At 41.7% G+C, this 25,662-nt stretch overlaps 1 protein-coding gene across 1 annotated transcript in view; it reads left to right on the forward strand.

Moving 5' to 3' along the window:
• The window catches only part of LOC126335241 (uncharacterized), a 40,244-nt gene extending 26,493 nt beyond the window's left edge, over positions 1-13,751 (forward strand). Inside the window, exon 3 of the mRNA XM_049998279.1 lies at positions 10,200-13,751. Within this exon, the coding sequence (XP_049854236.1) occupies positions 10,200-10,381 (182 nt within the window). The 3' untranslated portion in view covers positions 10,382-13,751. The remainder of the gene's footprint in view (positions 1-10,199) is intronic.
• The last annotated feature ends 11,911 nt before the right edge of the window (positions 13,752-25,662 follow it).

A 25,662-nucleotide genomic window follows, 5' to 3' on the forward strand; every position in this document is an offset into this window, starting at 1 on the left:
CTCAGTTCTTTGTAGCAATTTCACTAAGTTGTTATCAATGTATATTTTGAAAAGGGGGAAGGGATGTTTATATCTACTGTCTGGAAATTTATTTGGTTATCTGGGATAGCTTCAACATTTTTCTTACATCCAAAAGCCTGGCCAGAACCATCCATGGGGCTTCTAGCAACTCTTCTTGTGTACCTAAGACCACCTTCCTCTTAAACATTCCAATGTTATTATTCACATTACAGGTATAAATTTAAAAAATTCTATTATAAGAGATGATTTATAATCTTATTAGATTAGATTAGATTAGATTTACTTTCATTCCAATTGATCCGTAGTGAGGAGGTCCTCCAGGATGTAGAACATGTCAGAAAAACAACAATACATGACAAATATTTACAACTCAAACAAATGAGCTAATGTGCCATTCCGCAGGTCCCAGGTGGTATGGTCGTCATTTTTTAATGAACGCTATATGAAAGAATCATTTTACAAATACTAATGCACTGAATTTAAAATATTTTTTTTATTTATTTATAAGGTAATAAACATGTAATGCAATTACTGAATACCTATTTACAATGAACAAATGTACTTAACACACACACACACACACACACTTATTTACAATGAGCACATTACTGCACTGAAATTGTGCAGAAGTTATATTGTACTTATATATAAATACATACAAATCAGTTGGTTCTACTGAGAAATTAATCAATGGAGTAGAAGGAGTTGGCCACCAAAAATCTGTGGCACCGATGAGGTTGACACCAGTATCGATCTGAGTATTGTCTTTCAACTAAGCTAAACATTTCCTTTGTGCAGCTCCACCATGTTAGTTCTCTGTAATTCTTGTTTATGTAAAGAGGTGAATAAATGAACTGGTGTAAAATGGGAGTGTTGTTTAGTGAAATCGACCCCGAGTTGTACTCTCTTCTGTTTTCACCGTTTTACTGTGTCCGCGGCCTCTGTGTTGGTTCTTTTCGTGTGTATTACATCAACGCAACATTTAAACAATGGCTTCGGCTCAATGCCTAACGCCAGATTTTGTGGTCGACATGCATTTTGTTGCGGGCAATGTACACCCGCCAGGACTGCAACACGATGCCTCTCACTCGACAATTACACCAATTTCGCCAGATGTTTTCGAACCTGCAACAATTAGTGAGATTAGGAGTGTGCATGACTCTGGCTATCAGATGCCTTTGTTCCCACCACATGTGCCCTCCCTCTTTGATGGTGCAGTTACCTCTTACAGACCTCCGTGCAGTGTGGGATCAATGCCGATTTCTGCAAATGCTTCGTTGGATAACCTACCACCGCCAGGACAACGGTTTGCCATGCCACAATCCATGCACTACCACACAGATTCCTGCGATGTGGCTGAAACTGCTTTGTTCACAGGTCAACCTCCTCAGCATCCGATCACGTCCGCACCTGCCTTGGTTCAGCATCAGCACATGCCTTTCTGCTTCAATACCTCGGCCTGCAACAGGAACAATAGCTTGTTATCTGTGTCTGACGTCCATCTCTGTCCTACTGCTATGCCTCAGTGTTTTGTGCCACGACATTCACCTTATCCGCACACCGTTTTAAGTGAAGTGACTATGAACAGTGAACATTCACACATTCTGCCTGATGTTCAACATCATTTTCCTCACTGTGCTTCTGGACAGCCCACAGTTCCGCAGCCTCCGAGCAACACAGGTGGCTCCAACTCTGATCATACGTTGAGTTTTCTGCGGACTGCCACGCGTTTTCAAACTTTGTACTTTTTCTCACCTGTCGCCCCCGTGCCAGCTCCAGTTGAGCTTCCACTCCGTTCTCAGCACATCTCGGTGCCTCATCTGCATCAGTCTTCCATGACATGCCAATCTGAACACACCTGCAACGTGTTGAACTTCCGCAACTGCAATCAACTCATTACGGTGTCTCAACTGTGTCAGCCTTCCGCATCGCGTCACCTTCACACTGCCACCCGACCAGCCGTCGTCGCCACATACCTTGGAGACACACTCTCCTGGAATACTGCAGCAACAGCAGCTCGTTTCAGGCGGTACCCCGACGAATTCAACTTGACCTGTTCTTCCGAGCGTTCTATAATGCTAACCGATGCTGCCACCGTTCAATCCCGACAGGGCAACAACCTGGTTCAAAATTGTGCTCGAAGCGTTTGACCATTTCAAACTCGACGAATCAACCAGATTTCTGTGCCTTATCCCCCACCTGCACGATCAGGAGGACTTGATTGCTGACCTGGTCAATGCTCCAGACTCAGCTACCTGGTACACTCTAGCCAAAAAGACAGTTCTGCATCGGCTAGCGCACTCAACTGAGACAGCAATATGGCAAGTGCTCCACGTCGAGCAACTGGGCAATGACAAACCTTCACAACTCTGGAGATGGCTACGGGCCCAAGTCAGCGACGATCTACTCTCTGACACAGCTCTCCTCGCCATCTGGTCAGATAAACTACCTCCTCACATTCGCTTTTCTCTATCTCAGAGGTCTCCCAAACCTGTCGAGCAATGAATGAGAATTGCTGACAAACTACATGATGCATCACTGCTCTATTTCGCCAGCCACTGCCTACCTGGCAAGTCTCAGGTTGAGGCTCCTCGTCCCGCGGCCGGACGCCAGCGGGGCCACACTGTACCGACTGTTCTGCTAGCTCTTGGATGCCCCATCGTGCAACCGAACCGGCTGTGGCCACCGAACCTCAACCACCGCCTCTGGCAACGAACTTTCCGCAGGAAATGCAACCGCACTACCCATATTGTTACTTCCACACACGGTTTGGTGAAGCGGCATGGAACTACGGACCACCCTGCTGCTTCCCAAACACCAATCGCAGGTAGGTCCGGGGGCCGCCTCCTGCGCACAACATGATAGGCAACTCCCAGTGCTCCATTCTGTCCGGGAACAATTGGATAATTACGGATGACTTTATATTAAAGACATTTCGTCAGGATACTTTTTCCTAGTGGATACAGGCACCGATGTTTTGCAGATGCCTACGTCCTTAGTGTCGTTGAACATCCGCCCTCATCATACTTCACTGCAAGCTGTGAATTTAACTAAACTACAATGCTCAGGTTCAACCTGCCACGTCGTCTCACTCTCCGCAAACTTCAAACTCGAGTGGACTTTTTTTAGTGTGCAATATTGAGGAACCTATACTAGGCATTGACTTCTTGCGACACCCCAAACTTTCACCGGACCTAGTGCGAAACACCATCTTTCATCACCCATCCAAAACTCACTTCCCCTGTGCTCCATCGAGCAAACACGTCGGTCCAGCTCATCTCATCTGTACATCCTCGTCTCTGTCGACGACGTTACAAAAAACAACGCACAAGTGCCTTGTCGAGCTTGAAAACGTCACTCGCCTATGCAAGGAAAACTTTGAGCTCTCCCTCCAGCTCCACGAAACTCAACTCTAGCTCTCCGATGCAGCAAAGGAATTACAGACACTGCAGCAAGGACAAAGCAAGGTCAGTAAGTGCGCTGAATCTGCTTGTAGTTCCAACAATCGAGCCTCCACGTGCTTACCTCCTCCTACCCCTCGCAACTGTGCTATCAAGTCTACCATAACGTGTACTGACATTTCCACACGACCACTCCCCCCTAACTTTGCAGCATTTGACACTTGGCCGGACACGAGTGCGCATGCGCAACGAGCATCAAATGTTCCCGACAGCTCCTACTCCTCCTCTCACGGACAGCACCTCAAACTATGCATCTTCAGCTCCTGCGCGCCGCCGTGCAACCGCCACTGACAACACAAACAGTGCACTCGTGCCTAAAGCTTCGCCTGCGACTGTGCTGCCACAGGCCACGCCCTTGGACTATGGACTCACTAACGCTTCCTGAGCTCTAGCGAGCCCACCCAACCATGGTGCCAATGCTTTGGGCTGGCGGCTATCTTGTCACGTTGACTCCTGGGACACTTCGCCACCTCAGCTCCTGTCGGATCTGCTGAGTGGCTCCAAACACCACGACCTTGCCTCGCCTGCCCCGCCTGCCACACATTGTAAACAAACCGCCTCCCGTGCCGCCGGCAACATTTCGCCTCACGCCAGCCCCCCCCCCCCCCCCCATCTCCAGTAAACCACGTCGACTTTGTCCCGAAAGCCTCTCCGACCGTAAATAGCAGATTTCTGAACTTCTAAGCTCCGGCGTCATCGAACCCTCCACCAGCAGCTGGTCTACACCCATTCATATGACACACAAGAAAGACAGGTCCAGGTGCATGTGTGGAGACTACCGTTGACTAAACGCACGGACGATTATGGACACCTACCTACATTGCCGACTTTGCCAGTTCCCTCGCAGGTGCGACCACGTTCTCTGTCATTGATTGCAAACGGGCCTACCACCAGATCCCCATGGCTCCTGAAGAAATCAAAAAGACAGCAATCACCACCCCAATCTGGTTATTTCAGTTTTGATGATGCCCTTTGGTCTAAAAACCCAACCCAGACCTGGCAACGATTCATCAACGAAGTGCTATTCGAACTAAAATTCTGCTTTCCATATGTTGATGACATTCTTGTGTTCAGCTCCTCTGTCAAGGACAACATTCGACATGTGCAAACTGTTATGAACACTCTCGCGGCAGCAGGCATCGAGACCAACCAGGGCAAATTGCAGCTACATCAACCTGCTGTGTCAGTTTTCTTGGTTTTCGGGTCTCTGCCGATGGCATTTCACCACCCCCTGACAAAGTACAAACAACACTAAACCTACCCAGACCTTCATCATTCAAAGAGTTCTGGTGCTTTCTGGGGACGGATAATTATTATCGCCGTCATCTACCTCGGGCTGTGGAGATTCAGGCTCCACTGACGGACACCTTGGCAGGCACCAAAACTTCTGGATCTCGGCCCATTCCATGGACCCTTGCTATGACTGCCTCTTTCACTGCCCTCAAAAATCTTCTTGCTGAGGCCTGCACCATCACGCATCCTCATCCCAATGCACAGCTTTTCATCACCACAGACGTGAGCGATACTGCCATCGGCGCTGTCCTTAGCCAGACAGTCAACGGTCAACCTTCACCTCTGCAGTTCTTTCCGCGCAAGCTCACCAATGTACAACGGAAATGTTCCATGTTTGACAGGGACTTGCTCACGGTCTATGAAGCGATCAAGCATTTTAAGACTGACGTTGAGGGATGCCCTTTCTATGTTTTAACAGACAACAAACCCCTGGCTGCTGCCATTTCAAACCCGCCAGCTGACCCGCCTCCTCGCCGTTTCAGATACATGGACTTATACCTCAGTTCACCACCGATGTCAGACACATAAAGGGTCCTGACAATATAGTTGCTGATTTCCTTTCACGAGTCAACGCCGTTCATTTGCTGTTAGACCTCTCTGAACTGCCTAACCTCCAACCCGCCGACAACGACACGCAAAACCTGATTTCAGACTCTACCTCTTGACTACACTTCGTCCACACCACCTTCTCTGGCATTTCTGGTGAGATCTGCTGCAACGACAGTACGGGCACATTACGCCCCCTCATCACAACCATGCTCCATCGAGCTGTCTTCGACGCATAATTTAGCCCACCCCATTGTTCGTGCATCCGCCCACCTTGTAGGAAAGGTCCGTTCCGCCCACAAACCACAGGCCTAACTGTCGCTGCTTGACCAGTACGCCCATTAAGATGCCCAGCGCACTTCAATCACTTCCAGGTTCGGTGGCCGAACCTTCCTTCACAACACCTACCAACACAGCTCCCCGACACCCCTGTCAAGCTGACCGTGGTCCGGCTCCCGCGGACCACCCATGCTGATGCCATAGTCACCCCCCCCCCCCCATCCCCTGCCTCTCAAGAGTACTCTGTACTGAGAGGGGGGGGGGGCTATGTGGTGCCGATGAGGTTGACACCAGTATCGATCTGAGTATCGTCTTTGAACTAAGCTAAACATTATCTTTGTGCAGCTTCACCATGGTAGTTGTGTGTAAGCCTTGTTTGTGTTGTGTAAAGAGGTGAATAAACATTGGGAGTGTTGTTTGGTGAAACCAACCCAAACTTCCTCCTCAAATCCTTTAGGCTTCTCTTAAACTGAATTTCATTGGTTGTTAAGCTTATTATGGCTGCTGGCAAGTTATTGAAAATGTGTGTTCCTGAATAATGCACACCTTTTTGTACAAGACTAAAGTGACTTTAAAATCCTTGTGAAGATTATTCTTATTTCTAGTATCGATTCCATGAATTGAGCTGTTGATTTGAAAAAGTGATATATTTTTAATGACAAATTTCATTAAGGAATAAATATATTGGGAAGCAGTAGTTAGTATCCCTAGTTCCCTAATCAGTCTTCTGCAATATGTTGTTGAATTCACACCACATATAACTCTTACTGCAGGTTTTTGTTCCCAGAAAACTTTAGCTTGGCTTGATGAATTGCCCCAAAAAATAATCCCATATGACATTATAGAATGAAAGTAAGCATAGTATGCCAGTTTTATATCCCCTACGTCTGACAGAATTCTCATTGCAAATAGAGATTTGTTAAGACACTTCGGCAGTCATGTGGTGAGCTCCTCCCAGTTGAATTTATTATCAAGCTGTAATCCCAAGAATTTAACACTGTCCCTTCTTCTATCTGCTTGTCATCGTATGTTAGGCATATAATAGTGGGACACTCCTTACAATTTCTGAATTGCATGTAGTGTGTTTTTTCAAACTTTAGTGACAAAGAATTGGCTAGGAACCAGTGATTAATGTCCACAAATATTTTATTAGCTGATCTTTCTAAGACTAAACTTGATTTGCTATTCATTGCAATGTTTGTATCATCAGCAAACAATACGAACTTGGCTTCTGGTAATGTTACTGATGAAAGATCATTGATATACACAAGAAAAAGTAAGGGCCCTAAAATGGAACCTTGTGGGACCCCACATGTATTTAGTTCCCAGTTGGATGATGCCTGATAGCTTGATACATGTCTCTTTCCTAATAACACCCTTAAATATACCAGTTGCCTGCAATTTTTTTTCTAATGAATTAAGCACATTTTCGCTGTAAGTGTAGATAGCCTTCTCAATATCATAACCCTTTAGAAATCTGAACTGTGACTTTGACAGTATGTTATTTGAGATAAGAAGGTTATAAAGCCAATTGTACATAACTTTTTCTAAAAATTTTGAGAATGCTGGCAAAAGTGAAATTGGACGGAAATTTGATGCTATTTCTTATCTCCCTTCTTAAACAGTGGCTTAACTTCAGCATATTTCAACCATTCAGGAAATATTCCACTGATAAATGACTGGTTACACAGATAGCTTAATATGTTACTTAACTCAGAATCAAATTCTTTAATTAACTCGGTTGATATTTCATCATACCAACTAGATGTTTTTGATTTTAATGATTTTATTATGGATATTATTTCTGCTGGGGTAGTGAGGGTCAAATTCATGTTATGGAAGTTACTTGAAATGTCTAGTCTGAGGTATTCCATAGCAGCATCTACAGAACCTGACAACTCCATCTTGTCGGTAACAGTTATAAAATGTTTGTTAAAAAGTTCTGCAACACTATACACGTCGGTCACCAATGTGTCATTTACTCTTAATGCTATTTGTCCCTCTTCATGTCTGGTTCTACCGGTCTCCCCCTCCACTATATCCCATATAGTCTTTATTTTGTTGTCTGATATGACTATCTTTTCCTTGTAATATATTTGCTTTGAATTCTGTATTACAGCATTTAATATTTTGCAGTATTTCTTGTAATGTGCTATAGCATCAACATCTGATATGATGTGTGTGTGCACTGTAATGCTGATAAAGACAGTAGATGATTAAATTATTAAAATATGCATTCAAATGACATGTATAAATTCAGTGTATCAAATAACATAATAATCAAACAGATTAAAACAGTGTGCCATATGAGACCACTGTATTTTCTAATCAGCTTTTTGTGATGATAGAAGAATCATGCTAAAATGCATCCAGTTCAAAAACCATTAGTACTTTGTCAGGAACAGTATACCGTAACAGTGATTTACAATATAAATATGTGGGCCATAGTTATTATTTATCATATACTATCATCTTAATCATTGTTTGGTACTGAATATCCTCATAGTTATTTAACTAGTGTGATTTGGTCCCTCTGAGTTTTAATTAGTAACTACACTCCTGGAAATTGAAATAAGAACACCGTGAATTCATTGTCCCAGAAACAGGAAACTTTATTGTCACATTCCTGGGGTCAGATACATTACATGATCACACTGACAGAACCACAGGCACATAGACACAGGCAACAGAGCATGCACAATGTCGGCACTAGTACAGTGTATATCCACCTTTCGCAGCAATGCAGGCTGCTATTCTCCCTTGGAGACGATCGTAGAGATGCTGGATGTAGTCCTGTGGAACGGCTTGCCATGCCTTTTCCACCTGGCGCCTCAGTTGGACCAGTGTTCGTGCTGGACGTGCAGACCGCGTGAGACGACGCTTCATCCAGTCCCAAACATGCTCAATGGGGGACAGATCCGGAGATCTTGCTAGCCAGGGTAGTTGACTTACACCTTCTAGAGCACGTTGGGTGGCACGGGATACATGCGGACGTGCATTGTCCTGTTGGAACAGCAAGTTCCCTTGCCGGTCTAGGAATGGTAGAACGATGGGTTCGATGACGGTTTGGATGTACCGTGCACTATTCATTGTCCCCTCGACGATCACCAGAGGTGTACGGCCAGTGTAGGAGATCGCTCCCCACACCATGATGCCGGGTGTTGGCCCTGTGTGCCTCGGTCGTATGCAGTCCTGATTGTGACACTCACCTGCACGGCGCCAAACACGCATACGACCATCATTGGCACCAAGACAGAAGCGACTCTCATCACTGAAGATGACACGTCTCCATTCGTCCCTCCATTCACGCCTGTCGCGACACCACTGGAGGCGGGTTGCACGATGTTGGGGTGTGAGCAGAAGACAGCCTAACGGTGTGCGGGATCGTAGCCCAGCTTCATGGAGATGGTTGCGAATGGTCCTCGCCGATACCCCAGGAGCAACAGTGTCCCTAATTTGCTGGGTAGTGGCGGTGTGGTCCCCTACGGCACTGCGTATGATCCTATGGTCTTGGCGTGCATCCGTGCGTCGCTGCGGTCCGGTCCCAGGTCGACGGGCACGTGCACCTTCCGGCGACCATTGGCGACAACATCGATGTACTGTGGAGACCTCACGCCCCACATGTTGAGCAATTCGGCAGTACGTCCACCCGGCCTCCCGCATGCCCACTATACGCCGTCACTCAAAGTCTGTCAACTGCACATACGGTTCACGCCCACGCTGTCGCGGCATGCTACCAGTGTTAAAGACTGTGATGGAGCTCCGTATGCCACGGCAAACTGGCTGACACTGACTGCGGCGGTGCACAAATGCTGCGCAGCTAGCGCCATTCGACGGCCAACACCGCGGTTCCTGGTGTGTCCGCTGTGCCGTGCGTGTGATCATTGCTTGTACAGCCCTCTCGCAGTGTCCGGAGCAAGTATGGTGGGTCTGACACACCGGTGTCAATGTGTTCTTTTTTCCATTTCCAGGAGTGTATGTTATCTGATAGGTCTCCTTTTGTGGGGTTCATATATCACATTCACAATCAGAACTAATATTATTCATTGTTTTTAATTAATTAAGAGAGCTGCATCAAACCAGTCTCAGGGCGGAAGGCCACAACAACAACAACAAGAGGAGATTTTTTACATGAACTTCTTACCCAATTAATCTCCTGATTGGGAGCTTTGTAAAGTATTAATTCTTTACCGTGTAGCATGCATTGGTGTTATATTTTCATTGTCTGATAATTATCTATTGTCTTCACATGCTTTACAAACTGACTGTAACATGTTCAAATCAACAGTAGTTTACACAAACTCTGGGTGCACTTCGACACCACACCCATGGCCCAAAGGACATGAACACTTTTCCCAACAGCATACTTTGCTAAAAGTTCAACCTTGCTATGTTTCAGTATCTAGTTTCAAATAGTCAGTATAGTCTGATATACAGGTATTGACATTCAAGCCACAGCAGCAATGAACTCCAAATGTTTTTGTATTAAATCTAGTTAATATGCTCCCTGACAAAGTTAAAATGATCTCTACTTGTTTAATTGATTTGTCTGCTACATTATAGGCTCAAATTCATTATTAAAATTTACTTATCTTACAGGTGCATCAAATGCTGAGATTTATGTAAGACCGGAAGTGCTACAACTGTTACGTCTTAGGAACAGACCCATAAAAAAACACTTCAATACTGTGCCAGCATGGGTGCTAGGAAGTGAACAAGCAAAATCATCAGTGGTAATTCTGCTGCCTGAAGGCTCAGCAGATAATGAACAGCTTTTTTGATGTTCAGATGGACAATGGAATTTATTCTTTCAAAAATTGTGTCAATAGGAAATAAATATGAAGAACAACAGACATTTACAGTACCTTAAAGAAGTAATATGTTGCCATTGAGCAGCTATATGTAATAGGAATAATGCACAGAATAGCAGAAATCAGACTGAAACATCATAGTATTCTGTTGTCAAACCTCATCACAGCTCTTCCAATCCACTTGTATGAGCTTTTGCTTCTGATTGGTTGAAAAGAATGAACTGACAACACTGAAAAATTAGATATATAGTCTGACTGTATCGATTTCTGCATGCAGTCATCACTGTTTTCCTTCTTAGTTATTTATGAATTTCATGTACAAAGCTTAGATTACAAGTGAGAATAACTTTTACACACATAAAAGTGAGTGAAAGATGCAGTCAAAATATGTTGTACATATGGTGAGTTGACTTGAATTCATTTTAACTGTGTTTCTCTGTCAAGCTAATAAACCATCATTTTCTTCATTATTCATCCAGTTTCAGCAGTTACCCCATTTCTGCTGGCCTGGTTATCAGTTTCATGTGTATATTTCTAAGAGACCTCTCATGTAAGAAGAGAAATTTTTAGTGAATGATCATGTACCTTATAGAAGTTCTTACAGCACTTGTCTTAAATTAGAAATCTTCATTGGTAATACCAGTTAATTCTCTTCTTTATGCTGTATAATAATTATTATAAACAGATGCATCTTCATTTTCATTATTTATTAAGCAAGTAAGGTTTTGTACTTTCAGTGCTTATAAATATGAAAAAACAGATACTGTTACCAGTGTTTGCTGCATTACACCATCATGGATTGGAAAAAGCTTATAAATATAGTACCTTACCACTCAGTTCTTAAATTGTAATGCATCTAACTGTATCTTCTATTTTTATTTCTCTAAAAAGTTTTCCACATAATAAGTAAAGTTTCTCACTTTGCCATCACAATTTGCTCTCACCTTATTCAATGTTGTTATTAAAGAAGTGGCTTTCTTACTTTCTGCCTTAATAATTTGTTACAGGTACCTCTATAATTTTAATTCCATTCACTTTGAGGAAAAATATGTTTGCACATCCCTGATCCTACTTTATCTTATATGTTTACCAAAGCATGCCTTGCCGTAAAACTGAGCAAGTATGACTTTTGTGTGAGTGCAGGTTTTGCCTAGTTATAGTGGGCAATAAGGCAAATTTCCTGACATTCCCAAGTAATTTTCATCATTTATAGTCTCCAATTTATGACACTGACTTTGTTCTGTTCTAATGGAAGTATAACTTTTTTTCTGTGACACTTGAAAGAAGCTTCTAAGAGAACTTCAATGACAGATCATGTATGGGACTTGATCAACTATTATCAAGATAACAGCACTGCAAACCAGTGTCCCACAACCAGGAGAAGAGGTTCCATCAATATCTGCCCTCTTATACTGAATGTAAGCAAACACAAAACTCAGGTATGGTTCTTGTGTTTACCTGATTGCATGAAGCCCACCAGTCTGTGTTCTGCTGTTGTAGCAATCAGACAACTTGCTTGCAAAACTATTGGGACATTCACATTGTGCATTGAGCATTGTTTATGGTGAATGTTGTGAAAGTGTTAGAAAGTGGTGCAGTTGTACACTGAAGACTGTCCAGATTGTGCCAAGCAGTCACGATCTGTCTTTGTAAATGTTATAAATAAAGTTCTATAAATTTGAAGTGTGGAGAATAAAATAAGCCAAGGGAAAAGAAGAGCAACTGATGAAAGATATTAAACTAACATTTTAAAGGAGTAACACACAATGTAAATGTCACTAACTGGTAGTTCAGAAGTACAAGAGGTATCAATCAAATGAGCATTCTGCGAACACTGCAGTCCATCATATTTCATCTTCTTCAAATTTTACTACATCTACAGCTTCATGGCAGTGACAATCCAAATCTGATCACAGCCCTCTGAATGTTATCTACAAAAAGTGTGAAGTGAGGTGGCATATCTAAGCAAAATTTTGTTTAAAGAAGAAGCATCATTTACAAACTACAGGCAAGTCAGTTTTCGCAATATTCACTAATCATTAGTTGAAAATTGATGCTGACTCAATGGATGCTCTTGGTCTTTCAATATTTGGTGCATGTTTTTCAAGACCCGCAACACTGGTCTCTGTGTTGTTGATGGAATTCTAAATACATTCAAGTAATGTGAGTTCATAAGATATACTGCTGCTGCAGTTATTGGAAGACACCCCACTGAACATAAGGCAGTCAGTGTGGTACCAACATGATGGATGTCCCTCTCATTCCACACATATGTTGACAGGCCCTCTTAGGAGGACATTTTGAGAGCATTGGAACAGTTGTTCAGGAAATGCAAAAAAGTCTACAGACTCACCAAACTTAACACTTCTACACCTTTATTTGTGATGAGATTTAAGACAAGAAGTCTTTTACAAAACACTGATGACTCCCAAAGAAATGAAATGCCTTATAACACATTGATTCCAGATGAAATTCAATGTGCAGTGCTATTTCACCAGAATCACTTTATGGTGTGCATCAGTGCTCAAGGTCAACATTTTGAGCACATGGTATGATAGCCATGATAATGCACATAAAAACCATACCCCAAGTTCTGTCCTTGCTTACATTTGGTGTAATAGGGCAGACATTCATGGAACCTCTTCCCCTGATGGTGAGACAGGTCCATGGTGCTGTTATCTTGATACTGTTTGATCATGTCCCGTGCATGTTATGTCAATAAAAATTACTTGTGACTATTGGGAAATTCACTGTATTGTCTGCTATAACTTGAAAAAATGTAGCATCTCAATTTATTTATTCATTCTCGACATATTTGTGATGGCGTGCCATAGCTGCCTCAATCTATCTAGAGTAACTTCTATTGCAGGTGGTGTATAATTGCCTTACTCCAATCCATAGATAATGAATGAATGTGGATGAATCATATGAGTTTCTGTTGTGCTGCTAGTGCAGTTTTGTGTTACACAGTAATAACAAGAAACATGTAAATCCGATACTTGTCTGTCATTTTGATGATACGCAAGATTCACAAACATATTTATTAGTAGTGATCTATACCACTCATATATAGTTTCATTCTACAACACAATTCTCACAGCTTATTTTTCTGTTTTTAACTTTCTACCAATTTTTCTTGGTAGAAGTACATGTATAAAGAACACAAAATAAATATTCCTTTGTTATTTTAATTTTAAATAGCAGCAACATAAGATTGCTTCTTGGAATTTGAAAGACAATAAATGCCTCTAAGAAAATCCTGTATTCTTGTCACTAATAACACTTTTTGTTTCCAACTACTTCTGCATTTTATAATTAATAAACAAATAAATAAATTTTTCTAATTGTTTTTGCTTTTACTTCATAATTCAGTTAGTAGCTGGTCATTTACTTTCCATTTCTGTTTGATATTCAGTCATTCACTCACAGTGTTCCGTCGATCCCATACATAAAGAGAACCCTCAGCGATATTGAACAAGTCAGGATATATATTCCCAAAAGATACAATGTGCTTCATTTAGTGTGTAGCCATTAATGTCTACTTATGGCACAAACAGATCATTATCGTTCATTTTAAATTGTGTAACAAGAGACTTTGTGAGACTGAAACCTAACCGTTAGCTGTGAACAACTTGTAGGCCTGTTCATCTAGTATCTGGTCTGTATCTGCTGAGTTTGACTTTGGATTCATGCTTGTGTCATCATCAAACATTATAGCTTCTGCACTGCACTTCAGAGTAACTGAAAGATCATTTCTGTAAGTTAAGAACAAGAGGGATGCCAGTACTGATCCTTTCTGCATCTCATGCACTATGCTCTCACATTCTGACATTACTTTCAAGCCTATGTGGCTCAATTGACAGGCATACTAGAGGCATTGTCCACTATATTTATGCAAAGCTTCATCAAATCTTCACTGTCATCTCCATTTTGTGATCAATTGGACCTTACTTTCTGAGTAGGCACCATACAGGGGCAGAAAAAGAAATTAGTACACCTGGAAACACAACAGTGATTCTGGTCTGATTAAGGCATATGCTACCTGGGGGATAGTAGATGTACTGATAATGATTTCAACATCATCCACCCAAAGATAGTGTAGTGGCATAGCTACCAGAGTGCCATCTGTGTCTACTCTTTAATAGTGAATGCTCACAGCCAGAAGGCTCAGTGTGCTGCATATGTGTGGGGCAATCACGCGAACATGTCATGGAGATGCACTCATGTTCCCTTCAGCAATTGCACAAGTTTGAAAGGGGTCAAACTGTGACCTTCTGAGTGATGAGATGGTCCGTTCAAAGAATTGCCACACAAGCTGGACATGCTGTGTCAGATGTGCAATGATGCTGGTACCAGTGGCACATGAATGTTCTCACACCCATAGATGATATTCTGGATTCCTATGCAGCACAGATGCCCACCAGGATCATTGTGTTGTGAGGGCAGCAATCACAGCACAAATAAGAGAGCTTGTGAACCCAGACATGTTGACACAAACTGTTGCAAACTGGTTATTGGCAGTAGAACTATGGGCACACACACCTCTAGCCCTTCTTCGACTCATGTCACAGCATCGACATGCTCAGCTCACCTGGTGATGTCAGAGGATCACTCAAAGATGGCATGACATGCTGTCGTCTTCAGTGATGAAAGCAGGGAGGACTCTAGTAGGAGCCACAGTGAAATATTAACTCTTACCATATTTTGACATGAGCAGCAGCGTGAACCACTAACCAATATACAGAAACTTGTAAGTGTGAGTGAGCTACAAGCTGAAAACATAATATTGACAGCTAAAGTAATGTCTGCACATGAGGGGGTTCTAGGTGCAAACCACATTACTGGCAGCTGTAGTGGGATAGTCTGATAAAGTCTTCATGCTACCAACACATAAGTATTGTATGCCTTATTTCAGACAAGCTTAATGATAACTCTTTACCAAAGCAAACAAAATACTATTCAAACAACAAACAAATGTTTATATTGGGTGAAAAATAAAAATTTTGTTTTGAACAAACAATTACAAAACAGTAAGTAAAAAATTCAAATATCATGCGCAGGAAAAAACAGCTCTTCTTTTCTAATATTAAGAATTCTCAGTTTAAAACAAAATATTCTCTAATTACCTCTAATCATGCAGCAGTTCAAAACGGAATCTAGGATTTATTGGACATTTGTTGAGTCTGTAAGCATGGCCTGACAAGTGTAATTTCTGTGTCTCTTCATTATGACTCCATTTTGGTCCCCACTCTTTCAGAATAAATGTTTTCTAATGATCTTGCTCATATTTCATAGAATTTCCATTGGGGGATATAGTTCCCACATCATTTTTTATTCTATATTCATACAATTCCATTTTATTCCCTGAGTATTCTTTGTACAGGTAATGTGAATTGAAAAGTAGCATTTCTCAAACAAAGGAAAATCCAGTATGGAATGTAAAAATTGATACCGACCTTATAATTCTACCTGCTGACAAAGGCTCCACTACTGTTGTTTTGAACAAAAAATGGTTCAAATGGCTCTGAGCACTATGGGACTCAACTACTGTGGTCATCAGTCCCCTAGAACTTAGAACTTCTTAAACCTGACTAACCTAAGAACATCACACACATCCATGCCCGAGGCAGGATTTGAACCTGCGACCGTAGCAGTCGCACGGTTCCAGACTGTGCGCCTAGAACCGCGAGACCACTGTGGCCGACTGGTTTGAACAGCAAGGATTACTTGGCAGATGGACTCCACCAGCTGTCAGATTCATCCACCTACAAACCCTGCAACAGTGACCCCATTTCAGAAATCCAGCAGGATCTCCAGTCTCTAATCAAATCCTTAGGCCCATCCCAGAACCTCTCCCCAGAGTTCACAAACTCTGCTATTGTAGACCAACCCCTACAACCTATTACCAGCAACCTACCCTCTTGCATAAAAGATACCAATCGTTTCCTCCACCAACTTTCTATGATTCCTGTCCCATTACCACAGTGCCCTGCTCATCACTACTGATGCACCTCCCTTTATACTAACAGTCCTAATGCCCATGGTCTTACCCCTATTGAACCCTACCTTTCTCACCATCTGATGAATTACAAACCAACCACCCCTTTCCTAGTTGACATGACGAACTATATCCTCACCCACAATTACCTCTCCTTTGAACGCATTACCTACAAACAAATCTGGAGTATGTCTATGGGCACCCAAATGGCACCATCCTATGCTAACCTTTTCATGGGCCATCTACAGGAATCCTTCCTAAACACCCAGAATCCCAAACTCCTCATTTTCATCATCTGGATCGAGGGCAGGGGCACGCCATCCACATTCCTCCAGAACCTCGACACTTTCTCCCCCATTCACTTCCCCTGGTCCTAGTCGACCCATCAAGCCACTTTCCTCAATGTTGATGTCCACCTCAAAGATGGATATCAGTAACTCTGCCTGTGTCAAACCTACCAAACACCAGCAATACCTCCACTTTGACAGCTGCCACTCATTCAATACCAAGAAGTTCCTTCCGTACAGCCTAGCCACCAATGCCCATTGCATCTGTAGAGATGAGCGGTTTCTCTTGAAATATACCGAGAGTCTCACTGAGACCTTAACAGATCGTAATTACCCTCCCAACCTTGTACAAAAACAAGTCCTCTATGCCTTATCTTTCCTGTCACTCAATACCTCCCAAAGTTCCACCATACAGCCACAGAGCAAGATTCCCCTCATGACTAAGTACCAATTCAATTACATTTTCTCCACCAGGGTTTCAGCTACCTCTGATCATGCACTGAAATGAGAAATGTCCTGCCGACTATCCTTCCATCTCCTCCCACAGTAGTATTCTGCTGCTCATCAAACCTACACAATATCCTTGTTCATCCCTACACAACCCCTGCTCCCAACATCTTGACTAATGGCTCATATCCCTATAATAGACACAGATGCAAGACCTGTCCCACACATTCCCCCACCACCAACACCTACTCCAGTCCTGTTACCTGTCCCATCAAAGGCAGGGCTATCTGTAAAACCAGTCATGTGATTACAAGCTAAGCTGCAACCACTGTGCTGCATTCTACATGGGCATGACAACCAACAAGATGTCTGTCTGCACAAATGGCCACAAACAATCTGTGGCTGATAAAAAAAACTGGACCACCCTGTTGCTGAGCACACTGCTCAACATGATATCCTTCATTTCAATGACTGCTTTGCAGCCTGTGCCATTTGGAGCCTCCCCTACAACACCAGCTTTTCTGAATTTCACCGAGAGGAACTCGCCCTGCAATACGTCCTACATTCCCATAACCCTCCTGGCCTCAACCTTTGTTAATAATTGTCCTTACCCATCTAGCCATCTAGCCCCTTCCCTGTATCCATTCCAGCAGTACACAGTCCTCTATTCCATCAACACACCCAGTCTTTTCACTTCTCTCCTTTTCCTCTAACCCCCTCACGCATATTTTGTCTAATTCTGAAAAATGCCTTGTTGGCCAAAAGCTAATATGAAAACGTCTGATCTTGCCTATCAATGTGAGGCGCATTTGCATTTTATTTGACAATTGGTATCTCCCGTTGTTTATCATAACACTTTGTGAGTACAGAACAATTGTATTTGCTTCACACAGTTAGGCAGATACTTCTTTAAGGATGTTCCTCCTATTCAAGCTTAGTGTTTTTTTTATAAGCAAAAGGGCTTTAGATAATGTCTGTCTTTCCTAATAATTAGGCTTGTCCATGTAAATGTGTGCGATGTATCAGATGAATATCATATTATCTGTATGTAATGTAACTTTCAAAAACACAAGCATACTTACTGATCCTAAGCCTACCCTTTATATTTTCATTCAGATATATATTCACAGCAATATCATTCTTTTAATCAACTACAAACTGAAGTATGACTTCTGTAAGCATTAAACCTAAGTGAATCCATTGGTGTATTGCTAGTAGGATGAACATTCTTGTTTTGTAAATGGATGATACTGAATGTTATGTGATTCTTTATCACCACTGGTTTCGTTACCCCCACTACCCTTATCTTTTGATTCTTCAGCATCACAAAATATATTTGTAAGTTCTGTTCCACACTATCATCACTGTGGCAAGTTTCTATGTCCTTAAAATATAGCCGTGCTCCTACAATTAGTTATCTCTCAGCTCATAATCAATATGTTCTAATATGTACAGTTACTGATCATCTACATCTACATTTACATCCATACTCCGCAAGCCACCTGACGGTGTGTGTCGGAGGGTACCCTAAGTACCTCTATCGGTTCTCCCTTCTATTCCAGTCTCGTATTGTTCGTGAAAAGAAGGACTGTCGGTATGATTCTGTGTGGGCTCTAATCTCTCTGATTTTATCCTCATGGTCTCTTTGCGAGATATACGTAGGAGGGAGCAATATACTGCTTGACTCTTCGGTAAAGGTATGTTCTCAAAACTTTAACAAAAGCCCGTACCAAGCTACTGAGCGTTTCTCCTGCAGAGTCTTCTACTGGAGTTTATCTATCATCTCTGTAACGCTTTCGCGATTACTAAATGATCCTGTAACAAAGCGCGCTGCTCTCCGTTGGATCTTTTCTCTCTCTTCTATCAATCCTATCTGGTACGCATCCCACACTGCTGAGCAGTATTCAAGCAGTGGGTGAACAAGCATACTGTAACCCACTTCCTTTGTTTTCGGATTGCATTTCCTTAGGATTCTTCCAATGAATCTCAGTCTGGCATCTGCTATACCGACAATCAACTTTATATGATCATTCCATTTTAAATCACTCCCAATGCTTATTCCCAGATAATTTATGGAGTTAACTGCTTCCAGTTGCTGACCTGGTATTTTGTAGCTAAATGATAAGAGATCTATCTTTCTATGTATTCACAGCACATTACACTTGTCTACATTGAGATTCAATTGCCATTCCCTGCACCATGCGTCAATTCGCTGCAGATCCTCCTGCACTTCAGTACAATTTTCCATTGTTACAACCTCTCAATACACCACAGCATCATCTGCAAAAAGCCTCAGTGAACTTCCGATGACATCCACCAGGTCATTTATGTATATTGTGAATAACAACGGTCCTATGACACTCCCCTGTGCACACCTGAAATCAATCTTACTTCGGAAGACTTCTCTCCATTGAGAATGACATGCTGCATTCTGTTATCTAGGAACTCCTCAATCCAATCACACAATTGATCTGATAGTCTGTATGCTCTTACTTTGCTCATCATCAGCAAATTTTTCATTCTTTCTATTCTTTTCAGTGTAAGAAGGTCCCAGTGTTGATTAATTAGCTGCCACTTCCAAGAATATACATCACAAACAATTTTGTACAAGAAAAAAAGTTGCAGCAACGAAAATCTGTTCTCCAGCACTTTGTTGCCCATGCACACTCCTTTTCTACAGCTGCAAAATTAGACTAAATAATGCACCTTTGAATGTGTACACTTATCTCAGCCTCAATAATTCAAGGATTAGGCCCTACTTCCTACCAATGGCGGCAAACATTGCAGTTCACATTAGTGTTCAGAGTTCTCTTGTTATGTCATCACGAACACAGCCAGCAGAATTAACAGCTTCTTATCCACCTGATGAATTATGTATTCTCATTAGTTGTCTTTTGGTGGTGCATGCAGTGTCTGAACAAGCAAAACTAATGCAACTATATCTGGTTGTTTATTAGACGTGCAATGTTTGCTGCCATTGATAGAATTATGTGGTCAATGATTTAAGTAACACTTTTTCCAGAGCTATTTTCTAAGGGCTCACTTTAATTTGGGACTCTATTTTTAGTTTGGTCCTTGTTAATGATGCTTCAGGTAGTTGTTGTTTTATTCTTGGAGTTCTTTATGATTTGAGCGTAGTACATATATTTCACTTTTCTTAATAATGAACTTGAGGATTTTACAATGCTGGGGTAAGGAAGTTTCAGCTTTTTACTACAGATTGACCTGTTTTGCACTAAGGCATTCCTTAAAGTTAGAATTGACTCACTGAATTAAGTTAATGAACAACAAATATTCCCATTAGTATAATCGAAATATTGTATCGCAATGAAAGCGTACAGTCTGTTACTCTGGATAATCAGATTGCAGTAACTGTTAGATTATGTGGTGTGTCCTTATCATCCTGGAATCTGAATGACTTGCTACTCCTTTCCAACCTTCAGTAGCTAAGCCTACTTTCCTCCATGAAGAATAGACATGACAATTCAGAAAGCTAGAAACAGTCCTTTCTCCTCTCTCTGTATTGACAGTGATTAGGATTGGATTGGATTGGATTGGAGGAAGAAACCAAACAACAGGTCTTCGGTCTCGTCAGATTAGAAAAGTATGTGGAAGGAAGTCGGCTGTGTCCTGTGAAAGGAATTTGCCTGAAGCAATGTAGGGAAATCACGGAAAACCTAAATCAGGATGGCCGGACGCTGAACCATCGTCCTCCCGAATGCGAGTACAGTGTGCTAACCACTGCACCACCTTTCTTGGTGACAGTGCTAGAATTTTGTCTAAAGAAGGGAAGTATTGGCCAGTGACTCTGCCTCACTGTAATTTAACATTGGTGTTGCTTTCTCATCAGCCATACATGAGAGTCATTATGAAAGTTTCGAAGTAAGATACGTTGGGTTCCACTATTTCACTTCTGACATACTACCTGACAAAAAGTTAAGTACTGAGATTGGAAAGCAGGAAACAGAATGAGACTTGACAGTTTGATATGGTATGTGATGTTATTTTTGGTGATTCCAGAATCAAGACATATTTATAAGGAACTTGGTAGTATGAGCCCATTTATCAGTATAACAATGCACTCCCTCTAGCCTGGATGCATGCACTGATTCCATTGGGACAGGTGTCATAAAGCTGTTGTATTGTCTGGTGAGGTAAGCTGGCCTGCGACTGTTCTAACTGGTCTTGATATCCTAGATATTGGCACCGAGATGGAGTTGACACCCAAGGTCGCCCCACAAATTTTCTATTGGGGGTATATCTGGGTATCATGCTGGCTACAGGAGTACCTCAACATTATGCAGACAGTTTATAAAGATACATGTCATGTGGACAACTGTTATACTGCTGAAAATTGGCACACCACCATTGTTGCTCAAGAGGTAACACTCAAGGATGCAGGATGTTGGAAGAAAGGTAATTTAATCAGTACCGCCCCAAGTCATACTTGATGAATCCAGACACTATGATACTAGGAGTAACACTAGAGTGGCTCTCCAAATCATTGGAAGAATTCCACCTCTCCCCAGATTGCTGCCAAATTCACTGACAAATACACATCCAGACTAGTGCAGAACCACAGTTCATTACTGAATACAATGTGACACCATTCATCAGCAGTCCATGCTTTCCAGTCATACCATCACTCCAAAAGCAGCTGTTTGTGTTTTGGTACTAACCACAGCCTACACTTGAGATGGTGATTCCCTAATCCAACTGCTGCTAGTCTCTGATCAGTGGTGCATGATGGCACAAAATCTTTCTGGGAGTCAGTCAGTCATTCTCGAATGGCAGGCACAGACATGAAGGAGTTACAGTATGGTTATCCTCCCTTGTCATGGACAAATGTCTTTGAGTGGAACCTTGATGACAACTACACCCAACTTCACATTCCCATACAGTCCAACATTGGGCCACTGTCACATCTGAATGCCTCACAAATCAGTGTACTGGACAATTTAACAAGCCACCCAGATTGAGTCCCACAACAATGTTCCTTTCAACCTCCATCATGCACCAATCATGCTGTCTGACACAAGTATGCAGTAGCTCTGAGTCCTTCAAAGGGAGCACCCACCTGACATTCATTCCTCTTACATCCTCTACCAGGCTTAGTAACAACACTAAACATGAACAATACTAATGCATACAGGTAGCCCGTCGACCTTTCATGGAGAATTACAAGTGTAATCATTAACATACCTGCTGATTGTATGTATATATATATGAAGTTACATTGGCATCTGACCATCTCTTCTGGGTGCTTCACTTTCTTTGTCAGGCAGTGCTTACATGGTATCTTTAGGAAGTCTTTCATTACTAATCTGTGAAAGTTTTGAAATACCAAACTACTTATCACTGTGTGGTCTGCGGTGTTTCAGTCCATGAGACACTAGATTAGATTAGATTAGATTAGATTAGATTAATACTTGCTCCATAGATCATGAATATAACACTTCGTAATGATGTGGAACGTGTCAGGTTTATGAAAGATGTCTGTACAAGATATTACATTACACAAAATATTGCATGACACTAATGTTTAAGTTAGTTTTTTCCCTCCCTTAATTTATATCTAAAAATTCAGCCAATGAGTAGAAGGAGTTGTCATTTAGAAATTCTTTTAATTTATTTTTAAATGTTGGTTGACTATTTTCATGTAAATGGAAATGAAATAACAGAACACTTAACAACAGTAGATATGATAACAGGAGCAATGGTCAGGTAAATTAGGGGTTGTCTCTCTGGCAGCCTGTCAATTTGGGGCAAGAAAAAACAGACAGAAAAGATTATGAAAGGATGAGAAACTTTGGAGCATACAAGCAGCAGGACAGAGACTGATATGAAGTGAATAGTCTATATTTTGATAGCAAATTTTGGAGAGCACAAATATTGTTACGTGTGGAAAATTGGGATAAGTTACTCACAGTGTGGAAGTAGAACTAGGTACAAAATCACTAACAATCTGTGCAATGTATCAAGTAACAAAGTTTTAGGGGAGAAGAGATATTGATAATTTTTTTTTATGAATTTGGGTTACATAAGTTGCTGATTCAGGAGGTTGCAGATGTTGTTGTGGTTTTTGATGCAAAGACTGGTTTAATGCATCCTCACCATGCTACCCTCTTCAGCTCCAAGTAACTCCTGCAACCTACAATCCTTCTCAATCTGCTTACTGTATTCATCTCTTTGTCTCCCTCTATGATTTTAATATTCAGAACTTTCAGGACCCGATTTCATTGGAATTAGGATATATTCTTCTTGAAGTCAGGGTATTTCGCCTGTCTCATACATCTTGCACACCAGATGGAAGTGTGTTGTCAAGGCTGGTTCTCCCACTGCTATCAGTAGTTCTTACTGAATGTCATCTACTCCTGGGGCCTTCTTTCAACTTAATCTTCCACTGCTCTGTCAAAGTCTTCTTACAAATCATGTCTCCCATCTCATCTTCATCTACCTTCTCTTTCTGTTTCTCTTTCTGTTTCTGTTTCTATAATATTGCCTGCGAGTTCAGCTCCCTTATATACAACGTCTATGTACTCCTTCCACTTTTCAGTTCTCTCTTCTTTTTTTAGTACTAGTTTTTCATCTGAGCTCTTGATGTGTGTATAGCTTCTCTTTTCTCCAAAGGCCTCTTTCATTTTTTTGTAGGTGGTATCTATCTTTCCGCTAAATTTTTACATTTGTTCTGTAGCCATTGCTGCTTAGCCATTTTACACTTCCTGTCAATTTCATTTCTGAGACTTCATATTGCCTTTCACCTGCTTAATTTACTTTATTTTATATTTCTCCTTTCATCAGTTAAATTCAAAATCTCCTGTCTTACCAAAGGATTTCTCCTTAGCCTTGTTTTTTTACCTATTTGATTCCGTTATTGCCTTCACTATTTCATCTCTCAAAGCTTCCCATTTCTCTTCTACTGTATTCCTTTCCCCTGTTCTTGTCAACTGTTGCCTAAGCTCCTTCTGATACTCTCAGCAACCTCTGCTTCTTTCAATTTATCTGGATCCCATTTCTTTAATTTTCTATATTTTTTCATTTGCTTCAGTTTTCAGCTACAGTTCACAACCAATAAATCGTGGTCCCCCAAGAACTGTCCGAAGGTTTAACATCTAGTTCCAAAATCTCTGTCCTACCATTATATAAGCAATCTGAAACCTTCCAGTATCACCAGGTCTCTTCTGCATTTACAACCTTCATTCATGGTTCCTAAACCAGGTGTTAGTGATAATTAACTTGTACTCTGTGCAAAATTCTACCAGGTGGCTTCGTCTTTCATTCCTTTCCCCCTGTCCACATTCACCAACAAATTTTCCTACTATTGAATTCCAGTCACAAATCACTATTAAATTTTCATCTCCCTTAACTATCTGACTAATTTCTTTTATGTCATCATACATTTCTTCAATCTCTTCATCATCTGCAGATCTAGCTGGAATATAAGCTTGTACTACTGGCCTGGGTGTGAGCTATCTATCTTGGCTACAGCAATGTGTTCACAATGCTGTACATAGTACGAGGGCTGCCCAGAAAGTAATGCACTGCATTTTTTTCTTCAACAATTCTATATTGAACATAATGAGAATTACATATACAAAAGAATGGTGTTTTATCTACACACACACTATTTTTCCAGGTAATCTCCATCCCATTCTGTTACCTTCCTCCAGCACAAAACAAGGGCATGTATGCGCTGTCAGAACCAATCCTTGTCCTGGTGACAGAGCCAGTGCTTCACTGTGTGAATCACCTCAACAATGTCCTCAAAATGGCATCTTTCAATGGCTGAAAACAAGTGAAAGTCCAAGGGGCTAGGTCAGGGTCATCAGGTATGACAGCTGCAAATCGTGGAGCTCTGCTAAACTGCTTCCTGACGACCGCACCCTCCATGCCCAGCAACTAAATGTACTTTTGTAGACAGCAGATGCTCCACAGATTTTGCACAAGCATGTGTGAATACTCTCCACAGTTTCTTTCTCTGCAGTGAGAAATTCAATGGTGGCACATTGCTTCAACTTACATCACCTACAGACGCCATTTTGAAACTGTCCTGCAGCTAAGCGTTCTGTCAGAGGTGACAAACTTGGTGCGCTCACTCAGGAGGCTTCAGATAACACATACGTAATGTTTCGCATTTGTAGCATTGTTTTCAGCTGAGAAAATAAAATGTGGTGCATTACTTTCTGGGCAAACTTCATAGCTTACCTGCATTCCTATTTTCTTATTCATTATTAAACCTACTCCTGCATTATTTCCTATTTAATGTTGTATTTATAAACCTGTATTCACCTGATCAGAAGTCCTACACCACCTGCAATTGAACTTCACTAATCCCCACAATATCTAACTGTAACCTATACATTTCCCTTTTCCCTTCTCAAATTTTATAACCTACCTGCCCAATTAAGGGATCCAACATTCTACACTTCATTCCATAGAACACCAGTTTTTTTTCACCTGATGATGACTTCTCCTGACTAGTCCCCTCCCAGAGATCTCAATGGGAGACTATTTTACCT

This window comes from Schistocerca gregaria, chromosome 2, assembly GCF_023897955.1.
Source record: "Schistocerca gregaria isolate iqSchGreg1 chromosome 2, iqSchGreg1.2, whole genome shotgun sequence".
NCBI classification, from domain to species: Eukaryota; Metazoa; Arthropoda; class Insecta; order Orthoptera; family Acrididae; genus Schistocerca; species Schistocerca gregaria.